This window comes from Somniosus microcephalus, chromosome 14, assembly GCF_052327205.1.
Source record: "Somniosus microcephalus isolate GS21.2 chromosome 14, FLI_Smic_1.0, whole genome shotgun sequence".
Taxonomy (NCBI): domain Eukaryota; kingdom Metazoa; phylum Chordata; class Chondrichthyes; order Squaliformes; family Somniosidae; genus Somniosus; species Somniosus microcephalus.
Genome location: NC_141000.1, coordinates 133,841,756 through 133,863,888, shown reverse-complemented (window position 1 = coordinate 133,863,888; position 22,133 = coordinate 133,841,756). Strand labels below are relative to the sequence as shown.

The window sequence follows — 22,133 nt, the reverse complement described above, 5'->3', positions numbered from 1 at the left end:
CACTTTTTTGGGTAGATGCCAGTGCTGCAGCTGTACTGGAACAGCTTAGCTAGAGGCGTAGCTAGTTCTGGAGCACAAGTCTTCAGCACTACAGCCAGGATGTTGTCGGTGGCCTTTGCTGCATCCAGTGCGTTCAGCCATTTCTTGATATCACATGGAGTGAATCGAATTGGCTGAAGACTAGATTCTGTGATGGTCGGGTCCTCAGGAGGATGGCGAGATGGATCATCCAACCGGCACTTCTGGCTGAAGATGATTGCAAATGCGACTGGTACATGCCATTTAACATGACATTAGATAACTCCTCAGAGGAAGAATATTAAAAGAGAATGTGGAATGATGAGGAAAATGGGATTAGAGCAGAAGGTTCCAATGTGCAGCGAGAACGGACGCAGGCCTAGTGCCCTCTTCTGTACCAAGGCTTCTATCATTTTGTTGATTGTGTATTTTCCACTCACAGTTGCCTAGATGGTGTTTGAGCACACACACAGTTGTCTATCCCAAGGGCTGCACTATCCAGGTGTTGCAAGAGATGACCATCCACACCAATAGCACGTTCTCATAATGCCCGAGAACCACATCAAGTAAACTACAGGCTCGGCACCTCACAACTTCAATAGGAACAAGACTGAACTTACCAATGATGGTTTTCAGACCCATGTAGCCAATTGCAGAAAAAATGTAGAGCTGTAGGAACACAAATGCAATATTCAGCCGTTACATAGAAACATAGAAGATAGGAGCAGGAGTAGGCCATTCGGCCCCTCGAGCCTGCTCCGCCATTCAATGCGATCATGGCTGATCATCCAAATTCAGTACCCGGTCCCTGCTTTCTCCCCATACCCCTTGATCCCTTTAGCCTTAAGAAATATATCCAACTCCTTCTTGAATATATTTAATGAATTGGCCTCCACTGCCTTCTGTGGTAGAGAGTTCCACACGTTCACCACTCTCTGGGTGAAGAAATTCCTCCTCATTTCTGTCCTAAATGGCTTACCCCTTCTCCTTAGACTGTGACCCCTGGTTCTGGACTCCCCGACCATCGGGAACATCCTTCTTGCATCTAGTCTGTCCAGTCCTGTCAGAATTTTATAAATTTCAATGAGATCCCCCCTCATTCTTCTAAACTCCAGCGAGTACAAGCCCAATCGACCCAATCTCTCCTCATACGTCATTCCTGCCATCCCAGGTATCAGCCTGGTGAATCTTCGCTGAACTCCTTCCATGGCAAGAACATCCTTCCTCAGATAAGGTGACCAAAACTGCACACAATACTCAAGATGTGGTCGCACCAAGGCTCTGTACAACTGCAGCAAGACATCCTTGTTCCTGTACTCAAACACTCTAACTACGAAGGCCAACATACCATTTACCTTCTTAACCGCCTGCTGCATCTGCATGCTTACCTTCAGCGACTGGTGCACAAGGACACCCAGGTCTCGTTGCACTTCCCCTTCTCCCAATCTATTGCCATTCAGATAATAATCTGCCTTCCTGTTTTTACCACCAAAGTGGATAACCTCACATTTATCCACGTTATATTGCATCTGCCATGCTTCTGCCCAAATCATCCTGGAGTGTCTCGGCATCCTCCTCACAGCACACACGCCCACCCAGCTTTGTGTCGTCTGCAAATTTGGAGATATTACATCTAGTTCGCTTGTCTAGATCATTAATATATATTGTGAATAGCTGGGGTCCAAGCACCGATCCCTGCGGTACCCCACTAGTCACTGCCTGCCGCTCGGAAAAAGACCCGTTTATTCCAACTCTTAGCTTTCTGTCTGCCAACCAGTTCTCTATCCAAGTCAATACCTTGCCCTCAATGCCATGTGCCTTAACTTTACACGCTAATCTCTTATGCAGGACCTTATCGAAAGCCTTCTGAAAGTCCAAATACACCACATCCACTGGTTCTCCCTTATCTATTTTACCAGTTACATCCTCAAAAAATTCCAGTAGATTAGTCAAGCACAATTTACCTTTTGTAAATCCATGTCCGATCCTGTCACTGTTTTCCAAGTGTTCTGCTATTACATCTTTTATAATGGACTGTAGCATTTTCCCCACTACTGATGTCAGGCTTACCGGTCTGTAATTCCCCGTTTTCTCTCTACCACCTTTTTTGAATCATGGGGTAACATTAGCTACCCTCCAATCCATGGGTACTGTTCCAGATTCCATCGAATGTTGGAAGATGATCAGCAATGCATCTACTATTTCTAGGGCCACTTCCTTAAGTACCCTAGGATGTAGATTATCAGGCCCTGGGGATTTATCGGCCTTCAATCCCATCAATTTCCCTAGAAATACTAATTTCTTTCAGTTCCTCCCTTTCATCAGACCCTATGTTCCCCGACATCTCTGGGAGGTTATTTGTGTCCTCCTTTGTGAAGACAGAACCAAAATATGTATTTAATTGGTCTGCCATTTCTTTGGTCCCCATTATAAATTCCGATTCTGACTGCAAGGGACCTACGCTTGACTTCACCAATCTTTTTCTCTTCACATATCTATAAAAGCTTTTACAGTCAGTTTTTATGTTCCCTGCAAGCTTACTATTTTCCCTTTCTTAATTAATCCCTTTGTCCTCCTTTGTTGAATCCTAAACTGCTCCCAATCCTCAGGTTTACTGCTTTTTCTGGCCAATTTACATGTCCTCTCCTTGGATCTTATGCTATCCCTAATTTCCCTTGTTAGCCATGGTTGAGTCACCTTTTTTGTTTTATTTTTATGGCAAACTGGGATGAACAAATTCTGTAGTTCATCCATGCGGTCTTTGAATGTTTGCCATTGCCTGTCCACCGTCAACCCTGTGAATGACATTCCCCAATCAATCCTACCCAACTCGCGCCTCAGACCATCGTAGTTTCCTTTATTTAAATTCAGGACCCTAGTCTCTGAGTCAACTACTTCATTCTCCATCTTAATGAAGAATTCGATCATATTATGATCGCTCCGACCCAAGGAGCCTCGTACAACAAGATTACCTTAAGCAACACATTCATGCTTTAATTAATACCCATTATAAAGAATAGTCTTCAGGCAACGACAGCCACCCAGCCAACAGGACTCGCTCTGGACATTGGAGTGTGGTGTGCAAAACGAGACATATTGATTCAGCTGCTAAATATGCACTGCCATCAGCATGTGTACAAACAATAACTTGTCAAAGGTTTTCAGAGGGCAAACAGTGAAAAATTGTTTCAACTGATTGGTAAATCAGTAACAAGGGGGCACAGAGACTTATCACTAGAACAAAGTGGGCAGTGCAAGACAAGTGAATACATAGGACAGATCTGCAGAGAGGTCGCTCAAGGTCAATTGGCATCTTTAAAAAGTAGCTGAATCAATATCTGTGGACAAGAGAATCAACGAGTATAGAGATATTAATAGCATTGCTTGAATTTCTCCAGAGGAGGTAAGGAAGGAAATGAAAGACCTTTAAAGTAGACGATCAACAGGTGGTGATGTGGAGAAGGAGGAATAGAATAAGCAGGCATGAATTTTGAATGGAATTGGCTTGATGGACTGAAGATCCTTCTTCATTCTAAGCTTTATGTCTATAGTGTCAAGGCTGGCAGAGAGTTTGAGGACATCAAGTAGGGAGAGCAAGCCACGTTAACAGTTACAAAGGATTAGCTGGCAACTGACCAGGTGATCTTGATGCTGTGGGTGGGTCAAAAACCACATTGGAGGTACTCAGAGTTGAGCACAGTCTGATGACAATAATGTATTCAAGGAGAGGGAGCAGAGGTTGGAGATAGGGCAGTAGTTTGAGCTAGGACTTGGAGGGGCTTTCTAAGACAGGGTGATGGCAGTGGTTTTGAAAGTGGTGGTGCAATGCCGAAGGATAGGGAAAGCATGGAGTCAAGGAGGAGGTGCTGGAAAATCAAGGTGGGTCACAAGAGCATCGAGAGCAGGTCATGGGCTACATGGAGAAGAATTGGAAAACAGCTTAGAGGAAGCAGTTAATTGAGGTAATGAAGGAGATATGGGAGGGAAAGAGATGAGAGAAGCTGTCGAATGTACTGGGAGGGGACTGATTGGATGGAGGAGTGAGGGGTGTGGGGGGAGGATAGATTAGAGGCACCCAAGCAGATGGCCTCAATTTTGGAAACATAGCATGACCTAATCACATTCAGTATCAGGGCGAAAATGAAGAGTATGGGAAGGAAGGTCAGAGGCAGTGTGTGGTGGAGAGGATTAGGAGGGAGGTCAGAGAGAGTGATTGGAGCGAGGTTGATCAGGTCATAGAGTCATAGAGTAATACAGCACGGATAGAGGCCCTTCGGCCCATCGTGTCCGCGCCGGCCATCAAGCCCTGCCTAATCTAATCCCATATTCCAGCATTTGGCCCGTAGCCTTGTATGCTATGGCATTTCAAGTGCACATCCAAATGCTTCTTAAATGTTGTGAGGGTTTCTGCCTCCACAACCCTCTCAGGCAGTGAGTTCCAGACTCCAACCACCCTCTGGGTGAAAAAGTTCTTTCTCAAATCCCCTCTAAACCTCCCGCCCTTTACCTTGAATCTATGCCCCCTAGTTATTGACCCCTCTACTAAGGGAAAAAGCTCCACAGCATCCATCCTATCTATGCCACTCATAATTTTGTACACCTCAATCATGTCCCCCCTCAGCCTCCTCTGCTCCAAGGAAAACAAACCCAATCTGCCCAGTCTCTCTTCATAGCTGAAGCGCTCCAGCCCTGGTAACATCCTGGTGAACCTCCTCTGCACCCTCTCTAACGCGATCACATCCTTCCTGTAGTGTGGCGACCAGAACTGCACACAGTATTCCAGCTGTGGCCTAACCAGTGTTTTATACAGCTCCATCATAACCTCCTTGCTCTTATATTCAATGCCTCGGCTAATGAAGGCAAGTATCCCATATGCCTTTTTTACCACCTTATCCACCTGTTCCGCCGCCTTCAGGGATCTGTGTACTTGCACACCCAGATCCCTCTGACCCTCCGTCTTGCCTAGGGTCTTTCCATTCATTGTGTATTCCTTTGCCTTGTTAGTCCCCCCAAAGTGCATCACCTCGCACTTTTCCGGGTTAAATTCCATTTGCCACTGTTCCGCCCATCTGACCAACCCATCTATATCATCCTGCAGACTGAGGCTACCCTCCTCGCTATTTACCACCCTACCAATTTTTGTATCATCCGCGAACTTACTGATCATACCCTTTACATTCATATCCAAGTCATTAATGTAGACCACAAACAGCAAGGGACCCAGCACCGATCCCTGTGGTACCCCACTGGCCACAGGCTTCCAGTCACAAAAACAACCTTCAACCATCACCCTCTGCCTTCTGCCACTAAGCCAGTTTTGTATCCAATGTGCCAAGGCACCCTGGATTCCATGGGCTCTTACCTTCTTGACCAGTCTCCTGTGCGGGACTTTATCGAAGGCCTTACTGAAATCCATGTTTCCCACATCCACTGCGTTACCCTCATCCACACACCTAGTCACCCCCTCAAAAAATTCAATCAAATTAGTCAGACATGATCATCCCTTGACAAAGCCATGTTGACTATCCCTGATTAATCCTTGCCTCTCCAAGTGGAGACAAATTTTGTCCCTCAGGATTTTTTCCAATAATTTTCCTACCACTGATGTTAGGCTCACTGGCCTGTAGTTCCCCGGTTTTTCCCTACTACCCTTCTTGAATAATGGTACTACATTAGCGGTTCTCCAGTCCTCTGGCACATCCCCTGTGGCCAGAGAGGTCCTGAATATATGTGTTAGAGCCCCCGCAATCTCCTCCTTTGCCTCACACAGCAGCCTGGGATACATTTCATCCGGACCTGGGGATTTATCCATTTTTAGGCCAGCTAAAACCGCCAATACCTCCTCCCTCTCGATGTTAATATGTTCGAGCATATCACAGTCCCCCCGCCCTATTTCTATGTCTACATCGTCCTTCTCCATAGTGAAAACAGATGCAAAAAATTCATTTAGAACCCCTCCTACATCTTCCGGCTCCACACACAGATTGCCACTTTTGTCCCTAATGGGCCCTATTTTTTCCCTAGTTATCCTCTTACCCTTAATATACTTATAAAACATCTTCGGATTTTCCTTTATTTTGCTCGCCAGTGTTATTTCATGGCCCCTCCTTGATCTCCTAATTTCTTTTTTAAGTATCCCCCTGCACTTTTTGTACTCCTCTAGGGCTTCCTCCGTCTTTAGCCTTTTGTATCTACCAAAAGCCCTCCTTTTTTTCCTAATCCATTCTCGTATATCCCCTGACATCCAAGGTTCCCTGTGGTTTTTGGAACCACCCTTGACCTTTACGGGAACATGTTGCCATTGTATGATCTCAATCTCCCTTCTGAAAGCCTCCCATTGCTCCGATGCGGATTTTCCTACAAGTAGCTGATCCCAGTCCATTTTGGCCAGATCCTGCCTTATCCTATTAAAATCGGCCTTCCCCCAATTTAGAACCTTTATTTCCGGCCCATCCCTGTCCTTTTCCATGACCACCTTAAATCTTACCATATTATGGTCACTATCACCAAAGTGCTCACCTACTAGCACTTTTTCCACTTGGCCGGCCACATTCCCTAGAGTTAGGTCCAGTACCGGGTGGTGAAAAGCAAATTATTTTTTGCCTTCATGGAGGTTTTAGCAATAAAAGGTGGAGTTGGTACTTCTCAAGGTGGACAAGCTGGGTCTGGGGGTTGAAAACCAGCCGTTGTACACCACATACACTCCTGCTCTATAACCCATGGTCTGGAGTCCATCGACGATGCTGTTGTAGAATCATAGAAAGTTACATCATGGAAGGAAGCCATTTCAGGCCATTGCGTCCATGCTGGCCAACAAAGAGCTATCCAGCCGAATCCCACTTCCCAGCTCTTGGTCCGTAGCCCTGCAGGTTAGAGCATCCCAAGTGCACATCCAAGTACTTTTTAAATGTGGTTAGGGTCCCTGCCTTACCACCCTTTCAGGCAGTGAGATCCAGACCCCCACAACCCTCTGGGTGAAGAAATTTCCTCTCAAATCCCCTCTAAACCTTCCCCCAATTACTTTAAATCTGTGCCCCTGGTTTTTGACCCCTCTGCTAAGGGAAATAGGTCCTTTCTATCCACTTTATCTATGCCCCATATAATTTTATACACCTCAATAAGGTCTCCCCTCAGCCTCCTCTGTTCCAAGCAAAACAGACCCAGCCTATCCAGTCTTTCCTCATAGCTAAGATTCTCTACTCCTGGCAACATCCTGGTAAATCTCCTCTGTACGCTCTCTGATGCTATCACATCTTTCCTGTAATGTGGTGACCAGAACTGCACGCAGTATTCCAGCTGAGGCCTAACTAGTGTTTTATACAGTTGAAGCATAATCCCCCTGCTCTTGTATTCTATGCCACAGCTAATAAAGGCAAGCATTCCATATGCCTTCTTAACCACCTTATCTACCTGGCCTGCGACCTTCAGGGATCTGTGGACATGCACTCCAAGGTCCCTTTGTTCCTCTACACTACTCAGTGTCCTACCATTTAATGTGCAATCCCTTGCCTTGTTAGCCCTCCGCAAATGCAATACCTCACACTTCTCCGGATTGAATTCCATTTGCCACTGTTCTGCCCACCTGACCAATTTATTGATATCTTCCTGCAGTCTAGTTTCCTTCTTCAGTATCAACTACACAGCCGATTTTAGTATCATCTGCAAACTTCTTAATCATACCCACTATATTCAAGTCTAGATCATTGATCTTCAAGAAAGGTGACAAGTCTGATTTCGGTAATTACACAGGAGTTTCCCTGCTGTCTGCCATAGGGAAAGTCATCGCAAGAATCCTCCTCAATCGCCTTCTCCCAGTGGCCAAAGAGCTCCTCCCAGAGTCGCAATGCAGATTCCGCCCACTAAGGGGCACAATGGACATGATCCTCACTGCACGACAATTACAAGAGAAATGCAGGAAACAGCACCAGCCACTGTACTTGGCCTTCTTTGACCTCACAAAGGCCTTCGACACTGTCAACCGTGAGGGATTATGGAGTTTCCTCCTCAAATTCGGCTGCCCTCAAAAGTTTGTCACCATCCTCCGCCTGCTTCACGACGACATGCAAGCCGTGATCCTGACCAACGGTTCCACCACAGACCCAATTCACGTACGAACTGGGGTCAAACAAGGCTGTGTCATCGCACCAACGCTCTTCCTTGCTGCAATGCTCCATCTCACCCTCAGTAAGGTCCCCACTGGAGTGGAGCTAATTTACAGAACAAACGGGAAACTGTTCAACCTCCGTTGCCTCCAGTCCAGATCCAAGGTCATCCCATCCTCTGTCGTCGAATTACAGTGTGCAGATGACGCTTGCGTCAGCGCTCACTCGGAGATCGAACTCCAAACCATCGTCAACACCTTCACCGAAGCGTATGAGAGCATGGGCCTTACACTAAACATCCGTAAGACAAAGATCCTCTACCAACCTGCCCCCGCCACACAGTACTGCCCACCAATTATCAAAATCCACAACAAGGCCTTGGACAACGTGGACCACTTTCCATACCTCGGGAGCCTACTATCAACAAGGGCAGACGACGAAGTCCAACACCGCCTTCAGTGTGCCAGTGCAGCCTTCAGTCGCCTGAGGAAGAGAGTGTTTGAAGACCAGGACCTCAAACCCGGCACCAAGCTCATGGTCTACAGAGCAGTAGTGATACCCGCCCTGCTGTATGCCTCAGAGACATGAATCATGTACAGCAGGCACCTCAAAGCACTGGAGAGGTACCACCAACGCTGCCTCCGCAAGATCCTGCAAATCCATTGGCAGGATAGGCGTACCAATGTCAGTGTTCTAGCTCAGGCCAATATTCCCAGCATTGAAGCTTTGACCACGCTCAATCAACTCCGACGGACGGGTCACATTGTCCGCATGCCCGATACGAGACTCCCAAAGCAAGCGCTCTACTCGGAGCTCCGGCACAGCAAGAGAGCCCCAGGTGGGCAGAGGAAACACTTCAAGGACACCCTCAAAACCTCCTTGAAAAAGTGTAACATCCCCATCGATACCTGGGAATCCCTGGCCGAAGACCGCACAAAGTGGAGGAGAAGCACCCGGGAAGGCGCCGCACACCTTGAGTCTCTTCGCCGGGAGCAAGCGGAAGCCAAGCGCAGGCAGCGCAAGGAGCGCACGTCAACCCAAGTACCCCACCCACCCGCCCCTTCAACCACCGTCTGCCCCACCTGTGGCAGAAACTGTAGGTCCCACATTGGATTCATCCGTCACCTGCGAACTCATTTTTAATGTGGAAGCTGTTGGATCTGTGGTTCAGTGGATATGCTATTATTAAATGATCACACGGATGCTGTACATTAACAAATAACAGGTCTTTACTGGAGGAGGGTAGTCTCTAGACTGGGGGTACAGAGGCATGCGCAAAGCTTATATACCGGTGTGGTCACTGCCGGTACTACAGTATACAGGAGCTGTAAAAGTAGTTCTGACTTAAAGGCACATACACTACAATTCCTCCCCTTTTAGATTAGTAATACCCCTAATATTCAAATAACAACTAACATTTCAACATGTACATTAAACAACAAAAGTCCATTTATAGATTCAGTCTTTGGGGCGGCTTCCTGACCCTTTCGGGATAGCGCCTTTCCAGAGGTTCTTGGTGCAGAGGCGATTCTGACCCCTTTTCATCGGGTAGTTCATCGGGTTCCACTGCTACTGGGTCTGAAGTAGATGCTACCGGTATGTCGGGTTCATCCCCAGGTACTCGAGACATGGGGTTGACGCGTTCCTGTGACGCTAAGATCTGATCGACGTGGCGTCTCACAATGTTCTCCCCGACATCCACTGTGTACATTAATGGCCCCTGCCTTGTACATATCGATCCGGGTTGCCACTTCTCTGTTCGATAGTCACGGGCCAAGACTGGTTGCCCTACATTGAAGCTCCTTGTCGGCTTCTCATTGATGTGCTGGAATTGTTTGTCCTCAACATTTCTTTGCACATTTGGTCTGAGCAAGTCCAGACGAGATCTCAACCTTCGGTTAAAGAACATCATGGCTGGGGTCTGGTTGGTAACTGCATGTGTCGCGTTTCGGTAGGCTAATAAGAAATTGTCCATCTTATGCTGTAGTGGAATTTCATCGTCACACATGGCCTTTATCGCCTTCTTAAAGGTTTGTACGAACCTCTCAGCCAATCCATTTGTGGCTAGATGATACAGGGCGGATGTGTAATGCCTTACCCCATTCCTTTTCATGAATTTTTAGAACTCATCGGACACAAAATGTGGTCCATTATCAGAGCAAATCTGCTCTGGCAAACCGTTTCTGGCAAATATGGTCCGTAGGACTGCAATAGTTTTCTCTGTAGTGGTTGAAGACATTTTTATCACCTCAGGCCACTTTGAATGAGCATCCACTGCTATTAAGAACATTGAGTCCATGAATGGACCAGCGAAATCAATATGCACCCGTTGCCATGGAGAGGAGAGCCACTCCCATGGGTGTAGAGGGGCATGTGGTGGTGCATTTTGGACCTTCTGGCATCCTAAGCAGCTCTTAGTTAGGTCTTCGATTTGTTGATCGATTCCCGACCACCACACATAAGCCCTAGCAAGGCTTTTCATTTTCACTCCCCCCAGATGACCTTCATGTAGGTCATTCAGCACTCTCTCCCTTAACTTGAGTGGAATCACCACTCTGGATCCACACATCACTGTCCCCTGGCATACTGACAGCTGTTCTCTTCTGGATGAGAATGCTGGCAACAGTGAGTCGCCATGTGTTGGCCATCCCCTCACCGTCAATTCATATACCCGTGACAGCGTCGGATCATTGCGGGTCTCCTTCTCTATATCCGCGTTTGTTACTGGCAATCGTTCAATTATTGACGAATAAAATATCTCGATAGGGTCCACTGCTGGTGCTTCCTCCACAGTAGGCAGTGGCAGGCGCTATAGCCCATCAGCGTTCCCATGCTATTTCGTGCCTTTATATTTTATTTCATATTGATTCGCCCCTAGAAACAGGGACCATCTTTGTAACCGCTGTGCAGTCATCACTGGAACGCCCTTCTTCGGATTAAAGATGGAGACAAGTGGTTGGTGGTCAGTCAGCAAGGTGAACTTCTGCCCATGCAGATAGTGGTTGAATTTTTTTACTCCCCATACTAGGCTGAGGGCCTCCCTGTCAATCTGGGCGTAGTTGTGCTCGGCTGAGGTTAGTGACCAAGACGCAAAGGCTACTGGCCTCTCCAACCCGTCTGGGAATTTGTGCGATAGCACCGCTCCAATACTGTAGGGTGATGCATCACATGCCAAACGAATTGGTAGTGCTGGGTTGAAATGGGCCAACACCTCTTTTGATGTGATCAATTCTTTACACTTCTGGAAAGCTCGTCTACGTTCGTCATGTCACTTCCATGGTACCCCTGTTTGCAGTAGGGTGTTCAGCGGGTGTAATACCGTAGACAAATTTGGTAAGATCTTGTGGTAGTCGTTTACCAGCCCGAGGAACGACCTCAGTTGTGACACATTTTCCGGTGCTGGAGCCTTGACTACTGCCTCAATCTTGTCAGGGGACTTATGTAACCCCTCTTCATCAATAACGTGGCCGCAATGCGAGATCTGTTTCTGGAAAAACTCGCACTTGTGGCGATTAGCTCGTAGCCCATACTCCTTTAATCTGGTGAGCACCTTCTCCAAGTTGGCGAGGTGAGCACCTTCTCCAAGTTGGCGAGGTGATCACTGTCATTTTCGCCCGTGACCAAGATGTCGTCCAAATAACACTGGGTCCCTGGAATCCCTTGCAGGACCTGATCCATCGCCCTTTGCCAGATAGCCAGAGCCGAGGCTACTCCAAACACCAGCCGGTTGTATTGATAGAGACCTTTATGAGTGTTGATCGTAAGGTAATGTTTCGAAGCCTCTTCTACCTCCATTTGCAAGTACGCCTGGGCTAGATCAATTTTGGTGAAGCGTTTACCTCCAGATAGCGAGGCGAAAATATCCTCAATTCGTGGAAGCGGATATTGCACCGTGTGAAGGACTGGGTTCACTGTCACCTTAAAATCCCCACAGATGCGGACCTTCTTTGGTTCCCCAGGCGTATTACTCAACGACCTCTTCATTACAGGAATGATGGGTGTAGCCCACTCGCTCCAGTCCACTTTGGACAGTACTCCTGAACGTTCCAACCCTTCCAGCTCTACTTCAACAGCTGGTCTGATCGCATAAGGCACTGGTCTGGCCTTCAGAAACTTTGGGCTTGCATTTTCCTCTATTTTAATCATTGCTGTTATTCCTTTTAGTGTTCCTAGTCCCTCCTGGAACACTTCTTTTGCGTCAGTTAGCATTTTTGACAGTCGTCCAGGTGTGACGTCGTCATCCTTTTTGGCCTCAACATTCAGTGCCTGTATGGAATGCCAATCTAATTGTATCTTCCGGATCCATTCACGTCCTAGCAGTGGTGGTCCTCCATTTGGCAATACATATATATCCATTTTAGGTATTTCCTGGCCTTTATATGTCACTTTCACCCTTATTTTTCCTTTGGGGTAGACTTTTTGCCCCGTATACGTCTTCAAGACAATCTCTGTAGCTTTCAAGGGTATGTGTGAAAATAGCCGCTTGTAGTCTCTTTGATTTATGACTGTTAGAGCTGACCCTGTGTCCAATTCCATTTCCACTTGGACTCCGTCTATCTTGAGTGTAACCCAGATAGTCTGGTGATCCTCCATTTCGGTTACCTTATGTAGTTTCAGACAACCCAGCTCCTTGCTTCCGGAGTCTGTGTCACTTTTCTGTTCGTCTGAACCACTGTCCATCACCTGGTGTACCTTTTTGTACTTCTCCTGTGGAGATTTCTTACTGTTGGTTTTCTTCCCAGACCTGCAGACTCTTGCTATGTGTCCTGCTTTCCCACACTGTCTGCACACTTGGTCCTTGAACCAACAATCTTTCTGGTCATGTGTTGTTCTGCCGCAGCGATAGCACTTCCCTGTTCCATAGGACATTTCATTGGTGCCATATTCTTGCAGTCTCCATTGTATCTCTGCAGCGCCCCTTGCGGCTGCTTCGTGTGATACTGCCATACTGAAAGCTTTGTCCAGTGTAAGGTCCTTTACTGATAGAAGCCATTTCTGGGTTCCTTCATTTTGTAGCCCACACACAAACTTGTCCCTTAACGTGTCTGCTAGTCCCGCTCCAAACTGGCAGTGTTTCGATAGCTTGCGCAGTTCCGTTAGGTACTCAGCATTGCTTTCGTCTTTGTGTTGGTTCCTTTTATGGAACTTAAATCGTTCTGCTATCAGCAGCGGTGTGGGGTTTAAGTGGTCCTGTAGGATTTCTACTATGCTTTCAAAATTCTTGTTTACCGGCTTCTCTGGGGTTATTAGATTTCGCAGTAACCCATAAGTTTTTGCACCCATGGAATTTAACAGAACCAGTGCTTTATTAGCATTTGGCACTTCATTCGCCCTGCAGTACACCTCAATACGTTCCACATATGTCGCCCAATCTTCAACTTCATTGTCGAACGTAGAGATACTGCCACTCTTCGGCATCCTTGGGTGTGCGTTAACTATCACAAATGGCGCCTCCCGCGCTTCCCCTTCTTCTCCGCTGGCACAAAATGGCGTCTCCCGCGCTTTCCTTCCTTCCTGCGCTCGCCCTTCTTTTCTGCTGTGGCTTCTAAAAATGGTGTCTCCCGCGCTCTTCCTTCTTCTCAGTGGCTCAATGGCGTCTCCCGCGCTCTCCCTTCTTCTCCGCGGCTCAATGGCGTCTCCCCTTTCTTCGCCCCGCGGACCCTGTTCAGCCCGTGAGCACTGGCTGTGCTCTGCGCGTTCTTCTTTTTATATTTTTCGATGCCGCTCAGTCTAGAACCCGGCTGTTTTTTACCCTCTCTCTCTCCGGTTTGTTTTATTTCCCTCGACGCCGCTTGGTGTTCAACCCCCGGCTGCGCCCTGCGCTCTTCACCCTCTGTCTTACCCCGTCGACGCTGCTCGGCTCTCTCTCCGCCGTCGGTCGGTTCCAGCCGCCGCTGCTCGGGAAGGGTCTGCGCTGGACCTGTCGTCGGTCTCTTACTGCTCGTTGTGGCTGGGGAACCAAGCCTGGCTCACCACAGCCTCCCCTGCGAAGTTGGATCTCTGCCTGACTGCTGGGCGGTTGCTCATGGTTGACGCCCGTGTTCCTGGCCTCGACTATTTTTAAAAAAATTTTTTTTTATGTTGCAGGTAGATTCGAATCGACACCCGTCGCCACTGTTGGATCCGTGGTTCAGTGGATATGCTATTATTAAATAATCACACGGATGCTGTACATTAACGAATAACAGGTCTTTACTGGAGGAGGGTAGTCTCTAGACTGGGGGTACAGAGGCATGCACAAAGCTTATATACCGGTGTGGTCACTGCCGGTACTACAGTATACAGGAGTTGTAAAAGTAGTTCTGACTTAAAGGCACATACACTACAGAAGCAAGTCATCCTCGGTTCCGAGGGACTGCCTAAGATGATGATTGATATATACCACAAAAAGCAAGGGACCTAGTACTGAACCCTGCAGAACCCCACTGGAAACAGCGTTCCAGTCACAAAAACAGCGTTCCAGTCACAAAAACACGCATCAACCATTACCTTCTGCTTCCTGTCTCCGAGCCAGTTTTGAATCCAACATGACACTTTGCCCTGGATCCCATGGGCTTTTAACTTCGTGACCAGTCTGCCATGTGGAACCTTATCAAAAGCCTTGCTAAAGTCCATATACACTACATCAATCGCATTACCCTCATCTACCCTCCTTGTTACTTCCTCAAAATATTCAATCAACTTTGTCAGACACGACCTTCCCTTAACAAATCCGTGCTGACTATCATTAATTAATCCATGTCTTTCTAAATGAAGATTTATCCTGTCCTTTAGAATTCTTTCCATTAATTTCCCCACTACCGAGGTTAGGCTGGCTGGACTGTAATTACTTGGCCTATCCTTTTCTCTCTTGTAGGGGGGGTGGGGGGTGATAATCCCACATGGGATCTGGTGAGGACAAGGAAATCCCATATGAAGGAAAGACAGTTTTGGAGCAGACAAATGGAGGCTTTGATTGATGGTTGGGCAGGAGTACGGGATGGCAGATGGAGAGGGAATTTGGCGGAGTTAGGGGGAGTCATTGAGCGTCAGAATGAAGGTGTAAGATTTGGCGGTGATATATAAGAGGAAAATTATGACCTGCACCTCTGAGAGTCAGTGTCTGTGGAACCCGTACCCCAGTGAAAGTCAGTGTCTGTGGAACCCGTACCCCAGTGAGAGTCAGTGTCTGTGGAACCCGTACCCCAGTGAAAGTCAGTGTCTGTGGAACCCGTACCCCAGTGAGAGTCAGTGTCTGTGGAACCCGTACCCCAGTGAGAGTCAGTGTCTGTGGAACCCGTACCCCAGTGAAAGTCTGCGTCTTCAGAATCGGGAGAAATTTGGCCTGGTTAAAAAAAATTGAACAGAAAAAGACAAAATGAAATAAAAACATGTTGAAGTTACTTAGCGTGCTCAAAATTTGTTTGACTGATGAGTGAATACTTAACCTTATACTAAGCATTGAAGGGGAAGCAACAAGTGCTGATGACACTTCTGGTTCAATGGTTGCACTCTCGCCCGAGTCAGAAGGTTGTATGCCCCATTCCAGGATTTGAGCATATAATCGAAGTGAAGTAATGGGGTAGTGCTACATTGCCAGAGCTACCGTCCTTTGGATGAGATGTTAAACTGATGCCCTATCCGTCATTTCTGTTGGATGTTAAAAATCCCATGGCCCTATTTGAAGAGATGGTCTTGGCCCTCTCTCAACCAACTCTAAGATAAGACACTGGGCTAGATTTTCAGTATAGGCAGGGTTAGCGCCCGCCCCAAAGTAGCGCCCCGTTGCCGGAAATTCAGTGGCTTTGCCCTAAGAGGTTGGTGGAGCGCTTAAAGAGGCGTTCCACTACTATCTTTAGGCGCTAAGCCGGCGGTGCAGAGCGCAGCGACGGTGGTGACGGTGGTGGCGGCGGCGGCGGTGGTGGCCGGAAACATAAATACACCGTTCACAACAACACACTGGATCCTTCCACACAACACATGCAGACTGCCGTTTATAGTGCAGGAGGAGTGCCCTTTAATTTGCGCTCCCCAGGGTGTGTTGCGTTCCATTTTACAAACGCTCTGGACGCCAGCCACAGAATGGGGCGGTCCGACTGAAGTTTGGATTCGGGGCGGCCAAAGGGCGTTGCACGAGGATGTGACGTCATTTTCTGCGCGCGCATCCGGGCGGCCGCTAAACTTTGCGCCGGCGCTAACGGGCAACTTAATTTGGGGCGGGGCGCAAACTGCACTGCGCCCGGGCGCTACACGAATAGCGCCCGAAAATCACTTCTCTTAAGGCGCTAACTGCTGGCGCAAGCAACTGAAAATCTAGCCCACTGACTCTCACTGGGGTACGAGTTCCACAGACACTGACTCCCTTACCTCTTTTTCCGGTACATTGATGACTGTATTGGTGCCATTTCCTGCTCTCGCCCTGAACCAGACAATTTCATTCACTTTGCCTCCAATTTCCACCCTTCCCTCACCTTCACATGGTCCATCTCCGACTCTTCCCTTCCCTTCCTCGACTTCTCAGTCTCCATCTCTGGGGATAAGTTATTGACAAACATTCACTACAAGCCCACTGACTCCCACAGCTACCTGGACTACACTTCCTCCCACCCCGCCTCCTGTAAGGACTCTATTCCATTCTCCCAGTTACTCCGTCTCCGTCGCATCTGCTCTGACGATGCCACCTTCCATACCAGTGCTTCCGACATGTCTTCCTTTTTCCTCAACCGAGGATTCCCCTCTACTGTGGTTGACACGGCCCTCGACCGTGTCCATTCTATCTCCCGCACTTCTGCCCTCACCCCTGCCCCTCCCTCCCGGAACCACGATATAGAGTTCCCCTTGTGCTCACCTTTCAACCCACCAGCCTCCACATTCAACGGATCATCCTCCACCATTTCCACCACCTCCAGTGTGATCCCACCACCAAACGCATCTTCCCCTCACCTCCCCTTTCAGCATTCCGTCGGGACCGCTTCCTCCGCGACACCCTAGTCCACTCCTCTATCACCCCCAGCACCCTTTCCCCTTCGCCTGGCACCTTCCCGTGCAAGGGCAGGAGATGCAACACATGGCCTTATACCTCCCCCCTTCCCACTGTCCAGGGCCCCAAACACCCCTTCCAGGTGAAACAGCGATTTACTTGTACTTCTTGCAATCTAGTATACTGTATTCGCTGCTCACGATGTGGTCTCCTCTACATTGGGGAGACCAAACACAGATTGGGTGACCACTTTGCGGAACACCTCCATTCAGTCCGTAAAGGGGACCCCGAGCTTCCGGTTGCCTGTCACTTTAATCCACCACCCCATTCCCACTCAGACCTCACTGCCCTCGGCCTCTTGCATTGTTCCAAGGAAGCTCAGCGTAAGCTCGAGGAACAGCACCTCATCTTTCGATTAGGCACTTTACAGCTCTCTGGACTCAACATAGAGTTCAACAATTTCAGATCATAACCTCGGCCCCTATCACATATATTTTTTATCCACACTTTTTGTTTGCGCTTGCTTTTTTTTTTTCTCTCCCACAGGGCAGCTGTCTTTCATTCTGCCAGCGCAATTCACACTCCATCTAGAGCCATCCTTTGTTTCGTAACCTGTCCCATTACCATCTCGTCTCGCCTTGAATATGCCTCTTTTCTTCTCCTGCCTTCCATCCTTCCCTTTTGTTCTTTCATCCCCTCCCCCATTTCCCAACCCCTAAACTGGCTTTAAAATTTGTTCCTTTTCCTGTTTGTTTCCAGTTCTGACGAAAGGTCTTCGACCTGAAACGTTAACTGTTTCTCTCTCCACGGATGCTGCCTGGCCTGCTGAGTTTTTCCAGCGTTTTCTGTTGTTATCTAAGATTAGGTTAACTGCCCAGTTTGTGGGATCTTTCCATGTTCAAAATTGCTCCCGTGTTTGCCTACAGGACAACAATCACTGCAATTCACTGCTTTGAGACATTTCTGAGATACAGGGCTGCATAACTAGCAGCCGGTCTTACTGTAGGCGCTGCCAGCAGCAACATCACGCCACAAGTGGTCGCCCTCTTTCTTGTGTAATCAGATATCACACCTGCAAGGATTCCACCTGGGGCAGAAATATACAGTATAAACATCACATGTCAACAGGCACCATGCAGCGTTACACAGAGATCGCAACTTTCAAACACACATTGATGGGCTGTCGCTATTCAGAACACTCCAGGTATTGCACGTGTGTAGTGCATTCGGCTGCAGCGAGCTGTATTCTGGACAACTGCAGGATGCAAAGCAACCGGAGGGGGGGGGGAAATGGGAATTATATTTTGGTACTCTGTGGCAAGCTAGGCAGACGCTATCCTGGAAATATTTTTAAACTGACTGATACTGAAGTACTATTTGAAAGCATTGCTGCAGCTAGGTCTCTTGGCATTTAGATATCTACACTGTTGGTGTTTACACGCCTACTCCTGTTGTTCAGCATTGTTTGATGTGACTCTGATGGCATTTACACACCTACTCCTGTTTGACCTGTTTCCAATGACAAATCTCCATTGTTAAAATGACCTCAGGACCTGATTTTGGTGCCACTTTTGCTGTAAAGCAGATCTGACAAAGGAACTATGGGTGGAGAGACAGCAAAAGGCACACATATAGAAAGGAGAACATGAGTAAGAGCCAGGACAGTAGAAAGAGAGCGCAAAGGAAAAGGTGAATTAAATAAAAAGGGAAAGTGAGTGAGAGTGTGTGAAAGAGACAGAAAGTAAAAGAGGGAAGCAGAGAGATAATGAAAGAAAGAAAGGAGAAAGAAAAATTGAGGGAAAGGAATATAAAGAAAATGTGAGCGAGAAAGAAAAGAGAGGAGAAGAGAACAGAAGAGGAGGAGAAGAGAGGAAAGGAAGGAAAAAGAGAAGAGAAGAGAGGAAAGGAAGGAAGAAGAGAGGAAAGGAAGGAAAGAGAGAAGAGAGGAAAGGAAGGAAAAAAAGAGAGAAGTGGAGCAGAAAGGAAATGTGGAAAGAGAGAAAGGGGAGAGCAGAGAAAGGGAAGGAAAAAGTCAAAAGAAAACAAGAGAGAGGAGAAAAAGAATGAAAGAAGGAAAGAGAGAAAAGGAGAGAAAATTAAAAGAAGGAAAAAGACAGAAAATGAAAGAGGAAAGAGAAAGAGAGCGCGCAGGACACCTGTGGATTCAGTGCCACAGAGCAGGATAGCAGGTAAAGGGTTCAATGTCCAATGTCCAAGGTTGCAGTGTCACAGTTAAAGATAAGTAGGGGATTGAAAACAAAACTCCCAGCAGCTGGGGTTTCAAATCCAGACTGCCCAGCTCCTGTACGAGATGTAAAGCTGGGCCAACCTATACCAAGTTTGTAAACTAACTTGTGTTCACAAGTTGAAGACTGGGAACATCGAACAATCCAAACAATGCCTGGGTTACGTCCCCCACCCGACGTCCCGGGTTACGTCCCCCGCCCGACGTCCCGGGTTACGTCCCCCGCCCGACGTCCCGGGTTACGTCCCCCGCCCGACGTCCCGGGTTACGTCCCCCGCCCGACGTCCCGGGTTACGTCCCCCGCCCGACGTCCCGGGTTACGTCCCCCGCCCGACGTCCCGGGTTACGTCCCCCGCCCGACGTCCCGGGTTACGCCCCCCGCCCCGGCGCCCCGGGTTACGTCCCCCGCCCGACGTCCCGGGTTACGCCCCCCGCCCCGGCTCCCCGGGTTACGCCCCCCCGCCCCGGGTTACGCCCCCCGCCCCGGGTTACGCCCCCCGCCCCGACGCCCCGGGTTACGCCCCCCGCCCCGACGTCCCGGGTTACGCCCCCCGCCCCGACGCCCCGGGTTACGCCCCCCCGCCCCGACGTCCCGGGTTACGCCCCCCGCCCCGACGCCCCGGGTTACGCCCCCCCGCCCCGACGCCCCGGGTTACGCCCCCCCGCCCCGACGTCCCGGGTTACGCCCCCCGCCCCGACGCCCCGGGTTACGCCCCCCCGCCCCGGCTCCCCGGGTTACGCCCCCCCGCCCCGGGTTACGCCCCCCGCCCCGGGTTACGCCCCCCGCCCCGGGTTACGCCCCCCGCCCCGGGTTACGCCCCCCGCCCCGGGTTACGCCCCCCGCCCCGACGCCCCGGGTTACGCCCCCCGCCCCGACGTCCCGGGTTACGCCCCCCGCCCCGACGCCCCGGGTTACGCCCCCCCGCCCCGACGTCCCGGGTTACGCCCCCCGCCCCGGGTTACGCCCCCCCGCCCCGGGTTACGCCCCCCGCCCCGACGTCCCGGGTTACGCCCCCCGCCCCGACGCCCCGGGTTACGCCCCCCGCCCCGGGTTACGCCCCCCCGCCCCGACGCCCCGGGTTACGCCCCCCCGCCCCCCCCGCCCCGGGTTACGCCCCCCGCCCCGGGTTACGCCCCCCGCCCCGGGTTATGCCCCCCGCCCCGGGTTACGCCCCCCGCCCCGGGTTACGCCCCCCGCCCCGACGCCCCGGGTTACGCCCCCCGCCCCGACACCCCGGGTTACGCCCCCCGCCCCGACACCCCGGGTTACGCCCCCCGCCCCGACACCCCGGGTTACGCCCCCCGCCCCGACGCCCCGGGTTACGCCCCCCGCCCCGACGCCCCGGGTTACGCCCCCCGCCCCGACTTACGCCCCCCGCCCCGACGCCCCGGGTTACGCCCCCCGCCCCGACACCCCGGGTTACGCCCCCCGCCCCGACACCCCGGGTTACACCCCCCCGCCCCGACACCCCGGGTTACGCCCCCCGCCCCGACACCCCGGGTTACGCCCCCCGCCCCGACACCCCGGGTTACGCCCCCCGCCCCGACACCCCGGGTTACGCCCCCCGCCCCGACACCCCGGGTCACGCCCCCCGCCCAGACGCCCCGGGTCATGCCCCCCGCCCCGACACCCCGGGTTACGCCCCCCGCCCCGACACCCCGGGTTACGTCCCCCGCCCGACACCCCGGGTTACGTCCCCCGCCCCGACACCCCGAGTTACATCCCCCGCCCGACACCCCGGGTTACGTCCCCCGCTCGACACCCCGGGCCAGGTTAGGCAACTACTCGAGTTTCCTGAAACCATCTGGTGTTCACTTTCCCTTCAGCAAGAATTAAAAAGAAATAAAATCTCCTTATTGTAAGCAACTTGGAGGACTCATACCTATGATTCCACCTACATCAAACAGTGTTGAAAGATCTCCAGCTTTTTTGGCATCAAAATGCTCTGGAAAAAAAATGAATGAAATTGTAAGGCAGTTAAATATTTCAAACTCATGGTAAATGCAGGCTTCTCACTGCCATCGCCCTGCTCATGCAGTAATGGAATGCCATTTTCAGGTCTGCTTTATAAGCAACCTTTTATTGTCCACTAAAGGGTATAAAGTGTAAACTGGTCCTGGTGTTGCACTATTCATTCATTCTTGGGGTGTGGGCATCACTGGCAAGGCCGACATTTATTACCCATCCCTAGCGGAATAAACTGAGGGGTTTGGCTAGGCCACAGAGGGCAGTTAAAGATCAACCACGTTGGTGTGAGACTGAGTGATATATAGGCCGGACCGGGTAAGGACGGCAGGTTTTATTCCCTAATGGAAGGGTAGATAAGGGGGAAACCAGTGGATGTAGTATATTTGGATTTTCAAAAGCCATTCGATAAGGTGCCACACGAAAGGTTATTGCACAAGCTCATGGGGTTGAGGGTAATATATTAGCATGGATAGAGGATTGCTTAAAGGTCAGAAAACAGAGAGTAGGGATAAACGGGTCATAGAAACATAGAAAAATAGGAGCAGGAGTAGGCCATTCGACCCTTCGAGCCTGCTCCGCCGTTCAATATGATCATGGCTGATCCTCTATCTCAATACCATATTCCCGCTCTCTCCACATACCCCTTGATGCCTTTTGTGTCTAGAAATCTATCTATCTCCTTCTTAAATATATTCAGTGACTTGGCCTCCACAGCCTTCTGTGGTAGAGAATTCCACAGGTTCACCACCCTGTGAAGAAATTTCTCCTCATCTCAGTCCTAAATGTCCTACCCCGTATCCTGAGACCGTGACCCCTCTTTCTAGAACCCCCAGCTAGGGG

At 50.0% G+C, this 22,133-nt stretch overlaps 1 protein-coding gene across 2 annotated transcripts in view; it reads right to left on the bottom strand.

The window, feature by feature from the left end:
* Positions 1-22,133, bottom strand: part of slc37a1 (solute carrier family 37 member 1) — a 194,669-nt gene that overhangs the window by 45,719 nt on the left and 126,817 nt on the right. For both annotated transcript variants that reach the window (XM_086007336.1, XM_086007338.1), the window contains exons 13-15: positions 21,208-21,270; positions 18,081-18,166; positions 639-687 (exon numbers count right to left, since the gene is read on the bottom strand). In XM_086007336.1, coding sequence (XP_085863462.1) covers positions 639-687; positions 18,081-18,166; positions 21,208-21,270 — 198 coding nt within the window. The remainder of the gene's footprint in view (positions 1-638; positions 688-18,080; positions 18,167-21,207; positions 21,271-22,133) is intronic.